At 41.7% G+C, this 24,064-nt stretch overlaps 2 protein-coding genes across 2 annotated transcripts in view; both read right to left on the minus strand.

Annotated features, from left to right (window-relative positions):
• Positions 1-261: 261 nt before the first annotated feature.
• LOC142774209 (nuclear pore membrane glycoprotein 210-like) lies at positions 262-12,913 on the minus strand. The gene is made up of 5 exons (XM_075874603.1): positions 12,910-12,913; positions 12,057-12,163; positions 10,429-10,569; positions 4,996-5,413; positions 262-392 (listed from the first exon to the last, which is right to left on the minus strand). The coding sequence occupies exons 1-5, from the start codon at positions 12,911-12,913 to the stop codon at positions 262-264; spliced, it is 801 nt and encodes a 266-aa protein (XP_075730718.1).
• LOC119181777 (nuclear pore membrane glycoprotein 210) overlaps positions 12,767-24,064 on the minus strand; it is a 57,120-nt gene continuing 45,822 nt past the window's right edge. Inside the window, exons 6-10 of the mRNA XM_075874604.1 lie at positions 22,867-22,998; positions 19,793-19,862; positions 18,347-18,633; positions 14,105-14,224; positions 12,767-13,388 (exon numbers count right to left, since the gene is read on the minus strand). Coding sequence (XP_075730719.1) covers positions 13,282-13,388; positions 14,105-14,224; positions 18,347-18,633; positions 19,793-19,862; positions 22,867-22,998 — 716 coding nt within the window. The 3' untranslated portion in view covers positions 12,767-13,281. The remainder of the gene's footprint in view (positions 13,389-14,104; positions 14,225-18,346; positions 18,634-19,792; positions 19,863-22,866; positions 22,999-24,064) is intronic.

Below are 24,064 nucleotides of genomic sequence, written 5' to 3' on the forward strand. Positions count from 1 at the left end.
GTGTAGGTAACGGCCGGCAAGATGCAGCTCTTACATAACCTTCCTCTTGAGGGATAGCAGTAAACTACATTGTAATAAGCCCAACTAGCCCAAATAGCCGTTCTTCCAGTAAAGTGCTATACTATAGCAAAATTGCACTGGTTGGTTAATGCGTACTACCGTTTAGTGCGTAGTTAAGCTGGATTTCTGGGCAGGCACGTATTATTGAGGTTTCACAGTAAAAACAATAAAATTAATGCAATTTTTTAAAACTCATTATCTTCACAATGCAGGAAGAAGTGAAACCATGGGCACTTCACCTGGCACAGGTTTGAGAACACCTTTGTCCAGCACTGTCGCAGTAAGTGACACTTGGCTGCAGTTGTCAAACGGCCTCTGCTGCTGGTTCTGGGCTGCTTAGAAAATGGCAATACAGACAACATCATACAGAGAGAATACCAACAATTATGACACTTCATTTCAGTCTAAAGCAGTGCTCTCTGCAGTACACACTTGAAGTAATATGTTGCTACACATGAAATAATATGTTGCTATACATGAAATGTGCAGACAAAATACAAAACAGAAAGATTTGTTCCTCTTCTGTCTACACTCACACTATTCATGAACGAAATACAGTAGACTCTCAGTAAACAGAAATCTCTTAAACGGAACTGCTGCTTAAATAGAACTATTGCCTCTATAATACTTGGTTTCGGGCTTGTATTCTGCACCCATGTTCACCTTTCAGAAAACGAAACTCCTGTTAAATGGAACAATTTTCCCGGGCCCTTCAGGTTCCGTTTACTGAGAGCCCACTGTAGCTCAATTGTGTACCTCTGAATGTTTTGCTTATCTGGTTGGTTTCTGATTGTAAGATTAAAATCTTTAAGCGTGTGAAGCTCCAAGTTCTTGCATGTCTAAAAATTTAAGCCTACTAATAGGTAGAGCGCTACCTCTTGGCCCACACGACAACCTTAACTTCCATTACAACTTGTCCAAACACACTTGTCCAGTCAGCTGACTATGCCATTTAAGCGGCTTGATTCCTGGCACGAGCTTTCAAGATACCCCAGCAGCACATAGGACTTGCATACCTAGGTGAAGACCTCTCATGTGCAGCTGACATTACTCACTCGGACACTTGCACTATCTTCTTCCTGCTTTTCTAAATGTCGTGCAACTCTCAGTCTGATTTCAAGTGCAAGTATGAGATTCCTGGTCTAGCACATTTTTAAATCCATGTTCACAGACGTGCAAGATTGCATGAGCAGACTTCAGTAGATGAGGGGAGCCATGTTGTACACACAAAGAGGACAGTTAAGTCAGCAGTTTCTTCTGCCCTTGTCCCAGCATATTTTTTGATTGAATAGCCTTTCTTGATGATGTTTCTGTATTGCCTACCACCCTGACAGGTGCCTGTTCAAATAAGTGATGTTTCTCCACTAAATCGTAAGGAGCTCTGCTAAGTTGAAACAGAAAGAAGAGCAAGAGAGCGAGAAGTCCAAGTCAAAGTGTTGGAGCACCCAATTGAGCATCATTTAATATACAAGAGCATATCAAACGTATCGTGAATGCAGCTAAAGAAGGGCCATGCCATGGGCGTATGCCCACATTTTTTTTTTCAGAGAGGGCATCTCCTCCGTCTGAAGGGGAGGACTTGACAGGCAGATGTGGCCGAGTGGCATTTTGTGCCCTGTATGCCATGGCGAAAACAACTTCAAAGGGGAGGAAGGGGGGTAAGGGACCTAGTGTGCCACCCCCCGGCTATGCCACTTGGCCACGTGAATCAAGCCATAGAAATTGGAGAGGCATGTCCATGCTTGACTGGAAGAGCTACCGAAGATAAGGAGGCCGCCCAGTGACTGTTATGGCGAAGACAAAGCTAAATGCTCCAAGGCTGATCTTCAGACAGAATTTTCGAACTGGTAATAGGTTGTAACATTTTGGAAGGCTTTTTAGGTATGATCAAACGTGAAGGCCTCTGGCTCAGCCGGAATCACCAACTGTAGCATTTGCAGTAAGACTGCTGTGCCTTCGAGCATTTCGATCGCAGCAGCGAAGGCAGCTCGAACTGCAATTACTTACGGCTGTAATCCCACTTGAAAACAACTATACAAGCAATCATGGTCATGGCCATAGATTTTAGTTTTCTTGGAATGGAAAATTGAACTAGCTGGTATGGACTGCTCAGCACTCACAAGAAGGTAAAGAATTGCACGCCACATGCGTGACAATCGACAGCGCATGTCATATGCACTTCAGTCCCTTGTCCTTTTTGTTAGCACGGCACAGTCCTAAGCATAAATAGACTTTATTACCTACAGTCATGATTGAACATGACACAACCCACACAAGCTATTGCTTAGTCATGGCCACACATGTCAATGATAATACAGACAAACACTTGCATCAATTACCATACATGATGACTGTACAAGCAATCACTTTTGGTAATGACAACCATAAATAGAAGTAACCATAAAAGCAATTACTTCCATCACTTACCGACCCAACCATACAAGGCAACAAGAATACAAGCATTGCAGTCCTGATCGTAGATGTCAGTAACCGCAGAAGCAATCACATGCTAGAACTGCTGCTTATGTTGTACTCAAATACATGCTCAAGTTGTGCCGCAGGGCTCCTTTAAGTTGTGTCGCAGGGCCCCTTTAAAGAGCCCTGCAACACAGCTTGAGCATGTATTTTTCATCGGTTTTTTCTGGTGCTGTGGAATGCGCTGATATCGTTGCACAAGTGGCAACGCCGAAATCAAAGCTGTCATAATTTTAGTTCACAGGAGAAACTACCTTGATTTTGGACTACGGTCACACACATTGGCTATTTTTGTTATGGGATGTGACGGTATGTCACGTGAAGCGACGGTGAGACTGTTCACTTTAGAATGGCTTGCTGCAACAAGTAGCGTGCAGTACTGATATAGTGGCAGCCAGGTTATACGAGTGAATGCTAAAAACAGCAAGAACGCTTTTTATATTTTCTCAGAAAGAAATTATTCCTGTTACCAAATGACGTATTATCAGAACAACGAACACCGCACTAAGTCTGCGAACGAGGCTACAGTATGCCAGCAACTAAAGATGAAAGCACATGCCACGTTTTAGCGAGCCAAAAATGTGACATGTGGCGGATGCCGGCGTTGCTGTCGGACGCGTCTTGCATGCAAGCCGAGAATGACACCGCCCCAAGCGTATGAACATATCTTTTACAGTGTGACCGTGGTAATAAGCTACCTGACGCACGTGGTTTGTACAGTTGAATCTCGATAATTTGAACTCGAAGGGGCCTGAAAATTTGTTCGAATTAAAAGAAGTTCGAATTAATAGAAGCTAAAAAAAATGGAGGGCTCTCCATGCAGTGTTGCATTGAGCTAATACACAAGGAGGAAGTTTCAGAAGACTTACATTTATTCACAAATCGCAGGACATCCGTTATTAATTGAAGTAATCAGTGATGCACGTCGGCACTCGATTGCCTTGCAGCAAGTCAATCAATTTCGCACACAGCTTGCAAAGCATTTTTACTTCGGCTTCAGCATTCTGGCAAGAGAAGTTGCGCACCGAAATGTCCAGCGCTGACACTTTCAAAAGACGATGACAACGACGACTGTGTAGCCGCAGCATGGCCGGCACATGACTGGAAAGGAGGAGCGTGTACACGCAGAGAGAAGCAGATCGGCATTTGAGAGAAAACCAACACTCCACGGCAGCTTTTTTTTTTTTTTTTTGCTCTTCTCCCATGTATGGTTGAAAGAAGGGTTACATGGTAGGGACGGGAAAGGGGGAAGCGTGGCACCGGCGCGTGAGGGACCCCCCTTCCCACCCTCAAGGCGCAGAGCCCCGTGCTCCTGCAAGGGGCAAGGCCTGCAGGAGATAGTGCCTTTTTTTTTTTCCCCTTCAACCACACATTCATTCAACCCAGCGACAACTCTCTTTTCTTTTTTTTCCTCCCTCTCTTTGCGCACGACGTTGGAAGTAGAAGGGTCTTTACGTGGCAGGGATGGAAAAGGGAGAAGCGTGACACGGGCGCGTCGCAGACCGGCATTTGAGAGAGGGCAAACATTTTATTGCAGCCTTTTCTTTCCTTTACATTTCCTTCGCCGGTAGCGTTGAGGTGTCGCAGGTGCCGGCGCGGGATTGGGCGGGGTGTTGGGAGCATTTTCGGAGCGCAGCATGTTCGAATTAACCGTCGCAAGTGCTTGCCCTTTCGATTTACCAGGCGTTTTTGCCCATTGGAATACACATAGCGTTGACGGGACCTCGTCGTGAGTTCGAATTAACCGGAAGTTCAAATTAAGCGTGTTCAAATTAATGAGATTCGACTGTAGTAACCATACTAACGATGCTATCAAAAAGAGCGATAGCGAAATATTGTGTGAAGGCCACGAAGACGTGACTTTTTCGATATTTCTTTGTTAGTCACGCGCTGTGATCGGAAGCAGTCTTTGACGACAGCAGGCGAGTGAAATGCGAAAGAGAACGTTTTTCGTCGTCTGCTTGAGTTTTGAGCTTTGAGGACTCATAACTTCACTTTTCGTGCACCAGTTTTCATCATTCTTGTTGCATTCATCTCAGCAACCATTGCTACACACGCTCCGATGTTAAATAAAGCTGTCGCAAAAGTGTCGCAGGGCCCCTTTGAGGTCTTAACCATACAAGCAATCAGCAACAGTCACAACTATATGTGGTGCTAACCACACAAGCTACATATCACAGTCCTGCTTATAGATGGCAATAATATGAGCAATGAAGCCGAGCGAAAATTTTCTGAGACGCTCATTTCTTTGTTAGACACAACCAAATGAACCAAACAGATAATGGAAAGCATAGGAAATCCTTCTTCACCATTGGCCTAATCCCACGCATACTTGGCCTGACTGTCTCTTTGATTTATATAAAATAGGCAGTCACTTACGCTCTCGACTGTACACAGCAACTATAAAGCAGTCACTTACATTCCCAGCAATACAAGGCAACAATAGAAGCAGTCACTTACGATCACGACCGTACATGGCAATGGCCACCAGGAGCTCTTCAGCAGGCAGCTTGGCTTCTAGTGCGGGGGCTCCGTGAATCTCCATCCTGACAATGGGAGCAAGCGACACCCACGTGTTGGCAGGGGCAAAGTGGCTGTCCCAGGCCACCAGGTGTACACGACCTGGACCTCCTCGTGTTTCCACTGCAGACGACCTGCCAAGTGTGGGGCCCTCGATCGTAGCCCACGCTGGTGCTTCCTGGTCCAGGAGCCACCGCACTGCAGCTCCCATTCCTCCGTAGGCGTGCACTTCTACAGTGTACGCTAGCTCCTCGTTCGGCTCCCAGGGTAGCCAGACCTCCTCTGGTTGCACGGTCAGCCTCTCTCGAATGGACACCGACTGCTCTCCCAAGGCAGTGGCCAGCAGCAGTGACCCGTCCTGACAACAGCGATGGGCAGTAGAACTTACCCCAGTTTTACCGAAATCTGCAGAAACAGCGGAGCTGCAGTTTGTCTTGTAATTTTGTGTGGGTTTCTGTGATTAGCTCATCTGTAGGGCAAAGAAGCGTGAAAAATTACGTGTGGCAGCCCTTGCCACATCCACTGCCGCTACAGTGACTTTAGACTGTGCTCAAGTCCAAAGTGCCTTTTACTCTTTCACTGTGTGGCAACTGTTGCATCTGCAACTGAGGCAGTAACGCCATCTATGGGTGTATCTGAGTACTTGAGCATGACATGCCACATGGACACTGATCTGTCGTCAGGCCTAGCCCTAGAACAACTATGCTGTTAAAATAGAAACATGAGGTGAAGTTCTGTAATATGTCCGATGCAAAGGACATTTATTTTGTGTCTTTAATGTCAGTGCCATTGTAAAGGATTCAATAAGTGCCCCAGGCCATGCGTGTGCTGTCAATTTCGCTTGCAACTACGAGACCTTTTTCGCTGTTGAGTAAACTAAGAATCCGTTTCGGTAATAATTTTTTGTTTTACAGGGATTGTTTTGCTCTTCCCCATTTCCCTTTAATTCATTATTCTCTGGGCATGAACCAGTTTACTGTAAATGGGTCTTTGTCGCCATGTCGAGGGACCCGCCTAGTCATAGCAGGCAGGCAGCATAATACTAAATGAAGTTGCTTGAAGTGACTGATCCTTTCTTTCATATGACAGCGTAATGTCTCGAAGAGAAGCACAAAGTATGAATGTTGCCTTAGCGAGGCTACCCAAGTAAGACTTTACTAGCTGGAGTAATTTAATGTGCGTTAAACTAGCGTCGTTTAAACAGTCTTGTTGCAACCCACATGTATGTCATCCCCTCACCCCACACACAAAATCCTGCTGATGCCCATGTTTTATGGCATGTTAATTTACCCAATCTGATTAACAATCATAACAAAAAGGATAAAATTTAGCAGGAGAGCTTGAATCTACTAGTTTCAATAATGGAGAATGAAATAAATGTTCCTTTTAAAATTACCTTCTCTTAAACAAGACTTCATTCACTATTTTCAAGGAATTATTTACCTCTTTTTAATGTGTTAAAGGCTGACATGGTGCTAGTTTTTTTAATTTATTGATTAATTTTAATGAACTCATTTTTATTTTTTGATTAATTTTGATGAACTGCCAGAGATAATGTATACTTGTGGGCTGATCTCAAATATAAAGCGATTTTTCCAGTACAATGTGTAATTTTTAGAACATGACACTTTACGTGCCGCCTCTTGACGAGCAAATTTTATAAAATAAAATGTCAATGTTACAAAGTAGATCAGTACATCACCATACCCTGGAATCAGAATCGAGTGCAGTGCAATAAAAATATATGTTCCAAACACATTAGAACAAACGTTACTGTAATCATAATTTCGAACATTAACAAGGGAGAGGCCAGCTTGAAATTCACTTGCAGATGAATTTCTAAACTAAGAGAGTTACTTTATAACTCCCTTAGTGTAGAAAAAAATGTTGCTCCCAAATGTGCACATAAAATATTTTGTATTAAAAAAAAAACACCACATTAGGCTAAAAATAATTTTGTATTACAAATTGGCACAAAGTGTACACAAAATCACCAAGTTTTGTCAAAATCAATTGAGAAATAAAATTTTTAAAACCAATGACCCGCCTTCAATATGTATCCTTTTTTTGAAGCCGCATCGAGGAGCTGAAATTATGGTAAAACAAACAAGTTTTCTCGTTCCCTTCGACTCCATCTTTAAAAAAGGTGCCTACTCCTCATTCTCCTGAACTTATAATGTACGCTGACGATACGAATGTTTTCTTTTCATCAGACAATCTAATATCACTTGAGGTCAGTGTAAATAATTATCTAAGCAATCTTTCAAATTGGTTAAGGCAAAATGGACTGCGCTTGAATGCAAAAAAAAACAACCTATATGATATTCCGACCTTTAAACAAACCTATTAGTAACATAGCTGTAAAATTCGAAGGAAATTGCATCGCACATGTTAGGGAACAAAAGTTTTTTGGTGTATGGTTTCAGGAGGAATTAAACTGGAACACACATGTACATCATCTGATCACCACATTAGCGCGAATAGTTGGTTGTTTTTTTAGAACAACGCACTTAATCCCATTGAGGTTAAAAATAAGTATGTACTGTGCACTCTTCCATTCTAAAGTAAGTTATGGGATGTTAGTCTGGGGAACGACATCACAAGGGAATTACCATAAGTTAATAACTATACAAAAGAAAATATTGCACTGCTTTGAAAATTACAGGGGGAATCTAGAAGACTTGCGCACTGCTCCACTATTCATTAAACATTCCATACTCAGAATCAATCAATTATATCATTTTAAATTACTTCAGTTAGTACAAAAGACTAAGCTATATGAAGAAAGTTGCACCGAAAGACCACACTACAGTCTGCGAGAACAAAAGAAACGAGCTCCTAGAACAAGAACCAAGTATGGAAAACAAAGTATTGCTTACCAGGTACCTCAGGTTTTAATTACCCTTGCAGATCAATTGAACTTTAGGGCTAGTAGTGCGACTTTCAAGAAACAAATAAAGAACTTATTCATAACCACCGGTCTACACTATCGAAACTACGTAATGGAGTCTCATGCCTCTGCAAATGCTTAAATTGTTCATAAACTTCTATGTCAATTATACGAGTGTATACAGCGGAATTCATTGTATCCGCATGCATTTTGTGTCTGTTTTCGAGTTGTTTCATTGATATTGTTTAGTTGTGAATTTTAACGAGAGTGACCTCTAATTCTTAAAATGTGTTATGTAAACTTCTTATGCTATTTATGTTTGAATTTTATGTTTACAATTTCAGGTTGCTTGAAACCAATGTATTGAATATATATATTGTTTGTCAGTGCTGATGTCTAAGCTTTGCACAGTCACGGACTGCAGAGGGACAAGGGCCTTTGTCAGGCTGTTCGCCTTTAGCCCTTTGCCCCTGCAGTGAGCTCTGTATCCGGCTTACTGTAAATAAAAATACTACTACTACTACTACTACTACTACTACTACTACTACTACTCTGTTTAGCATAGTTTGGCAAAAAATGTGGAGCGAGCTCAATCTTACTCGTGAAGTATATTTTGCCCTTCGTACTTGCTTGGACTGAGATTTGCCAAAATTTTCCGCAACGCGACTCACTCGGACTCAAGCTCACCAAAATATTACTGACCTGGACTAACCCAGACTCACTGCTTAATTCTAGTCTAAGTGAATCAATTCATTAGTCCGTTAGCATATAATTAGCGTTTTCGACCATGATGTCGATGATCCCGAACACCAATATCTTGCATAATCAGTGCTCAAAATGGCCCTTTTCAAACTCGCACTGTCACACACTTCAACTTCAATATAACGAGCCCAAATATAACGAAATGTTGGTTATAACAAAATAGATGAAAATAGTCTTGTAATAGACTTAGATACAAATAAACCTTTAATGAAATTCTTTAGTATAATTAACTTATTTTCGAGTAAGATGCAACTTTGTAATAATAAGGTTTAAATGTATACGAGTTACCAATGCTTCTAATAGAGTAAGGACGTTTTTATTAAAATAAATAACTTGCACGAGATATTTTTAGTAGGCTTGTGCAAACAGCGAATTTCAGGTATGAAGCGAATCAGAAGCAAATAGAAATTTTTGTCAAATAATTTCGAATCGAATTCGAATACATTGTACATATCACATATAATTAAAAAAAACTAGATATTTTTTCATGACCGAACTAACATGCACAATTTTTTTTTTAAACCGGGACAAGACATATGCAAATGTCATTCTTTTTTGTATATGTACTAGCAACTTTTGATATATGTAGCAAGATTTGTCTTTTGGTAGAATGTTGTCTTTTGGTAGAATGAAACTGATAACCTGCCAAATATGTTACATTTAAAAATTTACTACAGTTAGAGCATATATATGCCGGTACACTCAAACCTCGGTATAATGAATCTGGAAATAACAAAATATCGGTTATAACGAAGTAAATAAATATAGTCTCCTAATGGATTTAGTTTTAAGAATAAACCTTTATAACGAATTTTCGGATATAACGTACTTATTTTCATGTAAGATGAAAGTTTCTTATAAAGAGGTTCGAGTGTATAACAAGCTCCTGAACTTAAACAGGAAGAATCGATGGGAGAGTAATGTGTTTATTTAACCTTGTAGCGAGACTTCGCAGCAATGTGTGCAGATTTTCCTTGGAAAGGTGTATTCATGGTAAAGCAGCATCAATTGCAGTGAAATTAAATTAACAGGGGTGTTTCATGCAGACCAATATCAATCTACTGTTTGATTCCAAATACTTTAAAATTTCCATTGTATTAAATTTGCATCGAAAGGAGTTTGAATATGTGGACATTCGTTTGAATATTAGAAGTGCTCGAATATTTCCACAAGCCTGGTTATTACGAAGAACTACCTGTGAAAAGCGCACCCCCCTCCCTTTGTAACTAATGATTCTGATCAATAAATATTGATCTGCCGTATGGATGCTAGTGGGTTGAGGTATGTGTGCGTAGATGTGATTACAAATGTGAGCCAACATAAGGATGATATAATGCCGAAGTTGAGTAGATCAGTCTATAGGTTGGCATAAAATGTGGTGCTCACTCACTCACTCTAGAAATATATTTTGCACTTGGGACTCACTCAGACTCAGCCTCCTTAGCCTCACCAAAATTTTTGTCTATAGGACTCACTTGGTCTTGAACCTAACTACAACTTTTCCCGAATGGACTCACTCGGTCTCAAACTCACCATAATATCACTCACCCGGACTCACTCGCTCAAAATAGCAACTTGATCCGAGTCTAGGAGGGTCTGAGTGAGTGACTAATGAGTGAGCTAGCCGATCTGTGCTGTTCAGGCATTCCATGCGAAAGTATAACTGAAAACATTCAGGTTTGTAACCTGATGTCCTTGTTATGTATTCTTGTACAACTCACCGGTTGCCGGCAACCCAGCAGTTCTGCACGAATCACAGCACTGCCCTTCTGAAGGGTGCGCACCCGGTGGCCTGTGCCATTTTCGGTCGAGTAGTTTACCTCGAAATATTCCGGAGGAAAATGCACATTCACTCGGAGACCCTGCAAAGAAAAGAAAACTGAATATTTAGTTCCTACAGTGGGGCAATACTGTTCCACATAGATGAGCACGGTTTCTCTTTTAAAACACTATATGTCATGCTGTAATAATGCTGATAAATAACATTGCTGCCATGTAAACATGTTTTGTTTTGAATTCGGTGATCACTTTTTCCTTTTTTTTTAAAGCAGTATCTGTCCCGCGATGTTTGTGCTGATGAAAGCATTGCTGTCAATGTCATGAAAACATTAAAAAAAAATTGCACCTTATTAGTTCCTGCTCTTGTTTCACTTGATACCAGTACTGTTTTCTTTTTGAAGCTCTGTGATCTTAATTTATTATTTAAAGCAGTATCTGTCATGCTATAATCATGCTGGTGGATAATATTGCTGTCATTGAAACGAAACATAAAAAAACTTGCATGTGATTCAGAGTTCGAGCTCTTGTTTCATTTTATTCTACTACTGTTTTCTTTGAAACTCGTGCTCTAACACTGTTTGCAGATTTCAAAATAAAGCCAAACTTTGCATGACAGAGTGCTCAGAACCTCAAGATGCGTTGCTTACGGGTCACTTCATCGTTAATGCCACTCACCATCCTACTGGTGTTGTCGCTATGAGATATTAAAAAAATCCATAATAGTATATGTCATTTCAGTAATGAGACGTTTGTTGCTGACGCACTTGTTCTTGAAGCACTTGCAGCAGAGACATTTGACTGAATGCTACTAAAAAAAATGAAAAATGACGCAGCACATTCAAAGCAACAGTGGCCTACAGTCCCACAGAAAACCAAAAAACAAATACTTGCATCCGAAAAGTTGGCGGGGTATGGTTGTTATCACCTCTGAATCAGTGAAGTGCCACACACTCAATGCCAAATGTACAGATTTACCTCTCCTGACAGTGAGTCACCTTTCATTTCCTTTCCTTTTATGTTATTTCTCCATTGCAATAAAACAATCAACTGGTCATTCAGACAGTTAAAATCACCCCACACACACAAAAAAAGACAGCAGATTGAACATGCCCTCCTTTTGTTTAACCTTTGCTGTGAGACTACTATGTGCTCTACGCCGACATCTAATGTTCACTATATTATTGATTGATTGATTTGTGGCGTTTAACGTCCCAAAACCACCATATGATTATGAGAGACGCCGTAGTGGAGGGCTCCGGAAATTTTGACCACCTGGGGTTCTTTAACGTGCACCCAAATCTGAGCACACGGGCCTCGACATTTCCGCCTCCATCGGAAATGCAGCCGCCGCAGCCGGGATTTGAACCCGCGACCTGCGGGTCAGCAGCCGAATACCTTAGCCACTAGACCACCGCGGCGGGGCGTTCACTATATTATGCAACTCACTTTCCATAATTACCTCCGTACTCGTATTGTTTTGATTATCATCCCGCAACTTTCATTAGTCCTTAACTCACTAAATTTCCCTGCAGCACAGTAGGGCTACCAGGAAACAGTCTTCGCAACATACCTCACTGGCGTGGATCCGATGCTGCTGCTCGTCAAAAAGCTGCACCTCCACCCAGTACGAGGCCTGATGCTCCAGCACCCAAGCATCTCCCGGAGACGCCGACAGTCCTACAAAGTATAGTACAGGCGGTTGTGGAAAGTGTCAGGAGCCTTCAATGTCTTTCTTCAGTCAACAATCATCAAACAATGAGTATATAGTATGCCATATGATGTAAGCTTGCGCATTCTTAATGGTTAATGTCTCTTGTTTTAATTTCAAGCCAGTTCATATCTAATCAAAAACAAATGCTAATCAGTTCGATACATATTAGGCGCACAATAAACGCTACGACAGGAAATCCTTTATGCGTTCGTTGACTGTGAACTCTACCCTGGCATGGGTTCTAGCAGAAAGGACATTTGTAATGCAACCTACGGAGAATTTGACATATATGAATACTGTACACACAGAATGGCAGAATGTAGTACTAGTACTATACAATACCAGTACTAGAGAAATTACTGCTTGCGCTAATGTTAATATCTCACACACTATCACTTTGTGTATATCCATAGTTGAAGTTATTCTGCTACTTTCAAAAGTCAAATGCTGTAGCATGGATAGAGTCAAACCATGTATGCCACAGCGGCAATGCTGAAAGCTTACAGCCACATTATATTAACCTGGCGACGACATCTTTGGGAACGATATTCCAGCGACAACATTTTGCAATAACAGTCAGCCTAGCAATGACACTGTGAGCAACACTGGTTGCTTGTCCAGTAAAGCCTTTTTATTCATCAAGTTTAATCCCGTAGCATCTCTCGCGACCCCACAAGAACATATCACGAGTGTGTTAACTGATAAAACTGACCCATCTCTCCTTTCAAAATGGTCACTGAATTTCTGAGCTGCATAAAAGATGCCCACGGCAACGCTGTGTCAGTTGGCAGAAAGAAAAGCGCATTATTGCTTGTCGCATGATTGCTCTGCTATCTCTCACGTTTCTCGACTATTGGCCTCAGGCATACGGTTTACCCAAACAGGACTTTGTTCAGTGGAGTCGTTAGGCAGATGTTACAAGAAGTGGTGTGAGCGGTACAATGCCAGCGCTGTCTGCTACAGCAGATAACCCACGAACAGAGGAACTGGCTTCTTCCTGTTTGGTTTCAAGATAGCATTGCTCCTTACTACTAAAACAATAGCCTTCCTAACACAACTAATAGTGATGTTCGTGCTATTTTTTTTAGCTGCTCATTTCAACAGGAACAAGGAAGCTTATATACTCACGCAAGTAGCTTGGCTTGACGACGTGCACATCAGCAGTCGGTTGACGGCCATCCACGGACAGGTCTGGTAGCTGCTAAGGAACAGTCTTTGACGCCAGGTGCACTCTCTTGTAAGTTATTTTTTTTCTTCCATGGCTGCACGCATTAGTTTCCCATACAGTACAGCAACAGGCACAGAGGTCGCAAGGTTCGAAAACTTATCAAATAGCAAGTGCCATTTTCGATAATGGAGAGCACGATTCCTTCGGCTAGCTGCTTTGTCAAACACATCACACGTGCCCGCGGACCCCCATTGCTGCACACGATTTGCGTCGTCATTAATTTTGGCCACGGTTTTGAAGATCAGCCTGTACGTGGTGCCTAAAAGCCTACATTACGGTGCAAAATGATGATTTATCAGGATGGTGGAAAAAAAAACTACTTTGGTGCGATTTGGTGCTCTAATGGGAGCACTCTGAGGGGTATGATAGCAAGAAAATGCTGCCCTGTGACAGATACCAGAAATGTGACACAAAACTCGTCGCCTAAATCAGGCCTAAAAAGTGTACTTTGATGGTTCTAGGGCTGATCATAACCAAGTTTTCTGCAAGGTCATTTTAGAAACCTATAGCTTTGGAAAACTATGATCTAATGAAACATATACTGAAAAAAAAAAAAACGCGAGCAAGCTTCGATATATAAAGTACCAGAAAAAAAATGTGTTGATGAAAAACTAACAAATTCGACACTGTTTGCAGTAATGAAACAAACAACACAGTGCACTTTAGCAGCAAAGGATACGTGCATTGGTCAGCAGAACCTGAGTGTGACCCAGTTTTCGGGCCAACACGCACATGCCCTCTAGACTTGCCACCTGGCTGTCTTCGATGCGCTGTGTGTATCGCTTTGACAGGGCCACATCTACAAACATGCATACAGATTCAAGTCAACACTGCTAGCAGGTGCATCGACAATTTACTCGGAGATAACATTTCACAATTTTGCAGAAGGTCATTTTCACATTTAGTTACTGTTATTTTACTGCTTTATGAAATTTAAGGCGCGTTTAAGAAATTTATCTTCTTGTAGAGTCAACTGCTCTTTTTAGGTGTCCAGTTTATCGGATGCGCTCGAAAATTGGTATGCTTGCGTACGCGACACCGCCACAAATCTCATAAAGTCAATGTATAGAAATGCCTAAAATTTTGTGAGGTGGAGCTGTTTGGTGTCCGATGTCTTGAAATTCCTGCTCAAGCTAGAGGCGCAAAACGACATTATTACTTCTAGCCCCCACCGCTACCACTGATTACTGCGAGACTGTTCACTGCCTTGCAAATCGATAAGCACAAAAATTTTCGAATTTCCCAAAAAATGAGCAGAGTTGAATAAACTGCACACTTTAAGCTCTTTCTCTTCTTTTTGTAGAATGCTAACTGATTGCAGTGCAAGGGCTAAATGTTCAATGATTTGAAGCAGAAACACTTAATATAGCAAAGCAGTTTTGCTCACGTGTACAGGTAATTAACATGGTAGAGTAACCACTTAAACAGTCATCGCTACTCGGCCAAAATATTTTCAATGGGCTTGTGCATATATCCAAATGCTTCGAATATTCGAACAAACAATTCAGTATTTGAATTCGCTATGAATCGAGTTTAAATTATTGAAAATATAGAATTATTTGAGACAAACGAATGGATGCATATTAGCCCACATGTAACAACAGTGTAAAGATACTGTAACTGTAACAGTAAAAGATACTGTAACAACAGTGTAAAGATAATACACGCCGTGTGTGTATTATTTCACATGTAACCTTTTGTGAAGTGACTTCACTGCAGTGAAGTAAAGCTTAGCCGTCAAAACACCTGTCCAAGGGAAATTTGCACCACCACGAAGCTTGACTTCAAGGTTATATTGCCCTCACATTGATTCATTTTTTCAGTCGAAAAGCTCATTATGCCGACTTATATGCTCTAGGTATAGCCTATTTTGAAAGTAACATAGTTCACAGGCTGACACTTGTATTCTACCGAAAGCCAAACCCTGCTACTATTTAAAGTTGCTTCCCCTTCCTTTGATCCAAAAAAAAAAAGGGCATTTGCACAGGCCTTGTCCAAACTTTTGATTGATTGATTGATTGATTGATATGTGGGGTTAATAATCCCAAAAACATCATATGATTATGAGAGACGCCGTAGTGGAGGGCTCGGAAATTCCGACCACCTGGGGTTCTTTAATGTGTACCCAAATCTGAGCACACGGGCCTACAGCATTTCCGCCTCCATCGAAAATGCTGCCGCTGCAGCCGGGATTCGATCTCGCGACCTGCGGGCCAGCAGCCAAATACCTTAGCCACTAGATTACCACGGCGAGACTTGTTCAAAGTTTTAGAAAATATTGTGCAAGTTAGTTTGGTCATGACAAACATGCCCCTCTTTCTTTATAACATGCGAGAGATATACATAATTATAAAATTCGATTCAAAATTATTTACCAAAATGACCATTCGCTTGCAATTGGTTTCGAACCTAAAATTCACTACTCGCACAAGCCTAATTTTCAAAACTTTACTTATATTATAAAGCTTCCATTCTGGGACGCTCGTATGGCTTTTCTTTAAGTCCTGTGCTAGAAAACTTGCTCGATAGTTGTTTTGTAGGCATGGGGGAGTACTCGCAGTACTTGGAGTATTTTAACGAATATCGCAATATTGGCTTCGACCCAAATTTAAATCATATAAAATTTTGGATTTGTCGAAACGAAAGAGTAAAGGTATGCTTGACTTCATGTAACCACTATTTAGTAAAGAGTGTTTAATGGAACTTTAGGGCGCTCTACTATGAAGCCACACATCAAGGTTAAAAGTAAAAAATGAAAAATAAAACATGCACTGAAGTGCCAGTTATAAGCAGCTATTTTTTTTTTTTGTAGAAGCAAAGTTGGGGATGCGGGTCATATGTGAGAGAACACAATATTTCTTTCACCTCAAATATTTTTTTATAATTAGAAAGCTCATAATACTGGTTTATATGTGCTTAGTATAGTAAATTTAAAATGCAATATATTTTACTACTTTTAACTTCTGCCCTACTGCTAATCAAATCTTGCTTGGACTTAAAAAGACAAAAAAACTAAAGCAATATTCACATGTGCACTTCAATAAAGCACATGTGCCTACTTTGAATTCTAGAAAAATCTTTGCGGAAGTAAGCTAACGACAAAAATGCCCATTTTTCTTTGTAAGATGAGATATACACTTTTCAATCTTTTTGAATAAAAATGATCTAACCAAATCCCTATTCACTAGAAACCGCAATTTCACTATTTTCTAGGGGTGTGCGAGTATTCAAACATTCGAATATTTGTCGAATAGTGTTTGCTATTTGATTTGATCTGAACAGAAATATTGAGTATTCGAACTTCCCAAAGACAAATACAGTTAATGTCTAACAACGACCCCTACAAGTTTTTTTATATGTTTCACCCCTTAACATGATCGCACTGCGGCGATGCTGCCGTTCAAACTGCTATGATAGCAAAAGTATCAACTCGAGAAAACACAGATTCCAACCTGGAGATGCACTTCGCTGTTACACTGGCTCCTTTGTATCAATACGCTTCATCACACTACATTTTGATATCGCGGCAAAGCCGTCTTCAGGGCTCTGCTACGGCCGTACGTGAATGGACTCTCGAAAGCACTGGTTCGAACCTACGTAACATAGGTGGGGCTTTAATTAATGCTCTTTTGGGCTAAAAAGTCCGAAAAAATCGAACAAAGATTATCAGCTTCAGCAATTTCAGACGATTTTGTACCTTTTTGTCCACAGAGCAGATTAGCAACTACAAATTTGAAGGTAGCATGACTTTGTCCGCCTAATCAGTTGGGCCTCCACAGAAGTTGAGGAGGAGAGGTGGGGGAAACAGTCTTTTCCTTACATGTGTACAGTATTGTCAACACCCCATGGGTAGCACCAAGTGATGTAAATAAATGCAATTCAGTCTCTGCATTGCCTAATCCTTGATAAAATAACTAGGGAACAGAATTTCACCCACCTAGCGAATAGGAACTCATCCATCTGTCTCATAACAATGCACTTGGAGATCCTCCGTAAATTTTTCTTGTAGTTTTCACTTTTAAGTATTCGTAAAAAATTACACAAATATTCGACAACTATTCGATTCGATTTGCACTCACACTTTAAAGAGACACTAAGGCAACTATTAGGTCGACGTTGATTGTTTAAATAGCACTTCAGAAACCTCATATGGTTTTTTTGTGCCAAAGAAGTGCTTATTTTGAAATAAAATCATGTTTTAGAGGTCCGCATTGGGTTAGTGCACAAAAAATTACCCGCCTCAAGCGGAACGTATCCTGTCACTGTTGCCGTGAACAACGTTGCCCAGCTTTACTGCACGACCACCGACACTAGTAGCAGCAGAACAGAAGTAGTGGGAGCCACAGCAGCAACAACGGACATTAAACAATTTCCTGCCATTGGCTCCGAGATGGCAGACGTGCTTGGTTCAAACGGGCCCCACTAGATGGCATGACCTGTCCAGTTTAACCAGGCGAAAATTTAACTTTTGAACCACTTGTGCTATTCACCATAGTAACGTCCGGTGGTTATTTTTTCCATGAATCAAATACAAACAAACAAGTAGAATTTTATTATGTTTATTGATGCATGGAAGGTGCTTTGCTTAGTGCAGCTAGTTTGACTACTAGTAAATTGTAGGTGGTACCTCTGACACAATCCGGATCATTTTGCAAATGTCCCATCGTACCGCATGCGTTCTCGTGCATTTACCTTAATTTCTCGGTAAGTAGGGCACTGCTGTTGATAATACTGTCGTTTTAGATGTCACACATTGAGCTTTCACTCTGACATAAACTGTTATTTGACTTTAGTGTCAGTTTAATATTCGAATTCGGTTTGCATCCAAAATTTCACTATTCACACAGCTCTAATATTTGCCCATCCCAACTGTTTTGCCTTCTATAAAACTACCACAACTGAATTCCGTATTGGTACTGACGGCTTGGTGGGCGTCCCTGCATCAGTCGCTGCAGCTGGAAGCAGGCCTGGCAACCGGGCAGAAGGTACACAGCCGAGGGTTCGAGCCGCACACTGTCCACAACGCGAAGCTCCAGGTCCTGGGGCACCAAGTCCTTATAGGCTGAGTGCATGTGTCGTACGGACACCCGAGCCGTGCCCGCTGTCTTGCCCTCGAGAAGCACTGCCCAGCCACGACGGCCCTTAGATTCCCAGAAAAGCAGTCCAGGACTTGGCAGTTCATACGGCCACTCCGATGCTGGCACGAACCTGATTGAAATGAAACTTTTATTTATAAGATTGCTCAGGTAAATGGAAAACCGCCGTTGACCAAGAGACACTACGATTTGATTAAAGAGGATTTGACACTGGAGATTTTTAGCAAGCTACGGAAACACGTTACAGAAATACGACACCGTTCCTTTCCGTATGCGCGTACAATGTTTACGCATATGTGCACTTGTCAGCCGGTTTCGTATCGCCGCCTTTCTGTAACGTGTCCATGGATTGCTAAAAATCTCTACTGTCAGCCAATAATACAAGCCAACACCACACCCTCTGTATTGTCCTACTAGATGGAAGTTAACTAAAATAGCACGCCAACATTGTTCGATAGTAGAATACAAAGACTAACATTTTCAACAATAAAGAATCGTAACCTGAGTTATAGGGGGTAATCCTCGCATGTTCCCGAATAAGCTGGCAAAATATTGTAGTGTTTGGTGAGCCACTTAATTTACAATTGGACATTTTTGTAAACACGCAAGCAGCCAGATAATCGGGACACACTGGTGCACTTGCAGATGACGTAAGCTCTGTGACCGTGTTAGCGCTCATATTCCAGTGAATGATTTCTTTCATAGGTCAGTTGCATATTCAGAAAAGCTGTTTCAGCGTTCTTCAGCTTGACAGTGAAAATGAACGATTTTCTGTAACTCAAACTTTTCCGTGGCTGAAAATGGCAGTCGCTAGTGGTAGGACAGGTTTATAGCCAGCGACTTGCAGGGCTTATTTTACACAAAAATATTCTGAGTGCACTTTTCATTTATGTATAAGCACAATAGACCCTCGACTTCTTATTTTCGTGGAAAACTGTAAATTATTCAGTGACTGTGTGATGACCTCTCTCAAGGCCCTACACCACTTAAAGGAAGTTGCTACCTGAATGAGCTTTGATGTTCCTGAGCAATTGCTTACTAGCAGGCTTAGCATGACAAAACTGATTGTTATGCAAGTTCTCGAAATCAAGTGCTACAGGTGATCCCAGCAACACCAGGGTAAGTGCCAGGGTATGTGAAATGTTGTCCCGGTATGGGCATTCCTTGTGCTACCCGTGCAGCATAATAATTTAAGTTCACTTTATACAACATCCTTTGTCTCAGCGTCTGAACCATACACTTCAATTGAGTGTCCTTGGCTACATACTTACCTGAGCACAGGCTCGTACTGTTGTAAGCTCCAGTCAAAAGAGATGCCCTCAATGGAGGAGAACGTGTCCCCTGCAAAGCAGAAAACAAAAACGAAAAAAGAGCATCACCACAATGCTCTGCTTACTAAACAGACAACGCCGAATAATAATAATAATTGTTGGGGGTATAATGTCCCAAAACCACCATATGATTATGAGAGACGCCGCAATGGAGGGCTCCGGAAAATTTTGACCACATGAGGTTCTTAATGTGCACCTAAATCTAAACACACGGGCCTCAAGCATTTTCGCCTCCATCGAAAATGTGGCCGCCACAGCCGGGATTCCATCCCGCAACCTGCAGATGAGTGGCTTAGCCACTAGACCACCGTAGCGGGTAAACATACCACAGTTGTCGAAGAAAACAAATGTATTGTGATGTAGCATTTTTTGTGTAACTACTCAACAAAACCAAGTCTCTTCCATGTTATCTTAAGTAAAACAGGGTGAGAAGCGACTGCCCTCTATCTACACAGTAATAACCACTTCTTGCAGCTTCCAAAAAGGAAAAGCACGGAAGCAAAAGCACAGTGGAAGACCGCATCCCTTGCCAACATTCCTTCACCGTATCAATCAAACCACCGCATACAATCTCAATGCTCTCCCATCACAGCACATATTTCTCGCAGAGCTAAATTTAGGGTATTTAAGTGCATAATAATAATGATCGTACTTGCGTAATGAATATACCCTTGAATTTTGTCAATACATTTTCAGTACCTCTTCCACATTATAATGATAACACTCCAAACTTCGTGATGCTTTCAGATTCCCTCAAGAAAGCATGGGCTTCGAGATCTACTTCAAAAACTGTTCGAATGACCGTGGTGAATGAAGTGCACAAGTGTGGTGCGTTAAATCGGAGCAGCAAAAACCATGAGAATGACGTGCAGTGCACTACTTCTGCGAGCACGCCGAGCATAGGAAAAAAAAAAAGAGGTGTGCTGGCTGTTCAAAAAACGTGGCTAGGGTGCGGGGCGAGAGCACATCGTATACTTGTACCCGGGCTTCCAAGGCATCTGCCTAGCTAGCGAAGACCTTCACGTGAACCAGGCAAACATTCTACCACTGTGGGTCTTGGTGGGGCCCTGGCACGGTGCGGTTGTGATGTTCAGGCAAAAGACAGCACAGCAGGTGACGGCATCCACCGAAAGCGAGCCGCCGGGTAAAGGGTGCCAGCTTGCAGACTTCTACCACTCCATCCTTTTCAGCCGACTACTTATATGGCAAAACCGCTGGTGAGCCACAACACTCTTTCCACATGAGGAATCTCTCGATGACATTAGCGGATTATTTTGCACGACTGTTCAGATCCTTAAAGGTTTCGTTTGGTTAATGAGAACTATCTGCTTCCAGCCTGGCTGGCGCTTGTTGGTTTACCTTTTGTTGATTTAATTGTTCTCGTTCCATTTTTCTTGCACGCGTGCAAATATATTCTCCTTTCTCTAAAAAACCAGATGCCCACCTCCATCTCTTGTTCAAGAATAGTATTTCATATCTAATTCAATTTGCTTTGTTAACCGAACCTATTAGGATGACGTACTTCAGGAATAGATTATGGCACACGCAGTTAGAAATAGCAAGAGCTTTGAGAACTGTGCATTTTACCTAGAGCTACTGCATCAGTGTGGGCTCAACATAAGAAATGCTTTCATGCCTCCCCAAGCCTGACGCTAATCCTGCTGCCGGCATCACTTTTGTGTTTGTTCTATTTGTGGATAACCCTGCAAGTGTGCGGCACATGTTGTGTACTGTTCGTGCGGCTTTATTGGTTGACAAGATCTTGGCAAAGTGTGCGACTGTGTGCCACTTAGGACAATCACTTTCTTGGACAACCACTTTTGGAGGTACCTTTGAGGGTGTCCGGCTGTCTATGGCCCATGGCAGTCCCACACTGCGCCAGAGTGGTTACGTGGTTTAGGTGGTTTTTCACTGGGTTAACGAGAAATGTCTGTCAACAGTCGAGCTGACGCTTGTTAGTTTACCCTCAGTTGAATTTATTGCTTCCGTTCCATCTTTCTTCTGCGGGTTTCATTTTCATTTCACTAAATACCAAACGTTCACTTCCGTCTCTTAATCAAGAGTAATGTTTCAGATTTAATTCAACTTGCTTTGTTAACCAAAACCTGTTACAATGACATACCTCAGGAATGAGCCAGGAGTGATCACTTGCCAAGCACTTGAGACAACAATCCCGTCAGTAATAGTGGCACTTTATAAAGTCGTTATGGCACCACAGGTGCTCAAAGATCACACTGTGCTTACCGACCATATTAAATGCACCAGGCAACGCTGCACGATTTTTTTATCAACGGTCAGAGCAAGTAGTGAGACGATGCCCCCTGGCAAGACACTGCTGGCCCCTATACCGAAAGTTGCAGCAATCGCAGTCACGACTCCCTTTATAAAAGGCTAGGGGGCATTTACTAAACAAGAGAAAAAACAAAAGCGCAGCATGATCATGTAGTATTCATATATAATGTAAAAGTTCATGAAAAATTTAGATCACATAATTGATTACTCACTTAAGTTGACACATTTTTTTTTTTTTGAAGTGTGATCATTATGTGAGTAAAAGATATAAGATAGGAAAAAAAATTATAGATGAACCCGAGAAGAGAGACGAGGTGGTCAGGGAACAGTTGGCTGTTAAGGAAATCTCAGTCAAAATCAGGAAGAAATGGCTATGGCCAGGTCATGTAGCTAGAAGGCAAGACAATCACTTATCATTAAGCGTAATATTGAAATCAGAGAGAAGGCAAGTCCGCGAGGGAGAGGAAGAAAGTCAGTTAGGTATATGAGATGAGATTAATAACCTTGAGGGGGAAAACCTGGGCACAGCAAGCCCGGGACTGGGTCCATTGGCAAAACACGGAAGACGCCTTTTTCCTGCAGTGCGCATATTCAGGCTAACAATGATGATAATAACATGAAAGCAAATATGGCAGAAAGAAAAAGTCCAACCTCCATGGACTACTATTTAAAGAATTGAAACAACTCTATCTGCTTCAAATGAAGCTCTACAATGCCGCTACCTTTTTGGTTAAAGCCCTGAACCTCGAGGAGCTCAGGCGAGTCCTCGAGCAGAAGCTCCCGCGTCGTGGTCACGACCTTGAGCGAGACGACCTGGTCAATAATCACATCACAGCGCAGTGTCTCGCCAGTGCCTGCATGAAACGCGAGAGAGTCAACACGAAACGTAACGCTGACCGGCAAGGTTGCCAGGTTTGACTACTTTGCATCGATTTTGCCACAATGCAAGACTTCTTGGATGTGGAAGTTCCATCTCCTATGCCTTCTGCCTCAACCAGCTGTCAACACGGAGCACAATAACACTGCCAGCTGCACTGTGTCCTACACTGTGCAATCATTACGAACACTAGCAATGGTTTCCCGTTGACTGCACTAGGATATTTATGGCTGTGGTTCTAAGAAACGTATTGTTGAGAAGCGTAAATAGCGGAAACAAACAAAATGTCAGATGGTCCTTGCTAAGAGCTCTTCTCTGAATGCCTTACAAATTTATCAAGTCAAATACCTACGAAATTATCAATCACTTCTTTTTGAGGTTTCTGCTAAAAAAAAAGGCACTTTCATGCAGTGCACCCAACTTCTCATAGTGGGTACAATGATCAAATGATCAAGTGGCAGCAAATGTGGCAAGCATTACTAGGCTTGTATGCACACATTGCTCCCATTTGCCTACTACAGTTGAACACCCTTAAAATACAGGCGAGTAGCACTTGTCTCATAGAGAGGCTTCTTTTATAAACAGGGTAGCGTGCTCTCTCTTTTTCATCAAACCCCCGTTTTGATGTGCACAGCTGGTGGTGCGCCTTATATACCAATTGCCTCTTAGATGAGTCTCCCTTGAAACGAATTCAACTGTTCCTCATTAAAGCAGCTCTTGGACAAACTATATGATTGCCTCATTGTGTACAACCCATATTAAAACAACTCAAGTGAGTTTCTGTCTTGGTTGCGATTTCTACCACTTGTAAAAAAAGACCAGCAAAACAAAGAGCAAATCATGGGGTAACAGCCAATTACAGGCATCATGCGTATGCAAAATAACTTTCCCGCAAGAAAGCCATTCTTAGCATTCGGAAAATACAGAAAATGACGTGTGAGTATTTGTCTTGTTTAGTTCATACTTTTTGCTGTTAGGGAGAGAAAGAGCAAAAAGCTAAGAACACGCAGGGAGGTTAACAAGGTACCTGGTCATTACTGTAC

This window comes from Rhipicephalus microplus, chromosome 10 (genome assembly GCF_043290135.1).
Source record: "Rhipicephalus microplus isolate Deutch F79 chromosome 10, USDA_Rmic, whole genome shotgun sequence".
Classification (NCBI taxonomy): Eukaryota; Metazoa; Arthropoda; class Arachnida; order Ixodida; family Ixodidae; genus Rhipicephalus; species Rhipicephalus microplus.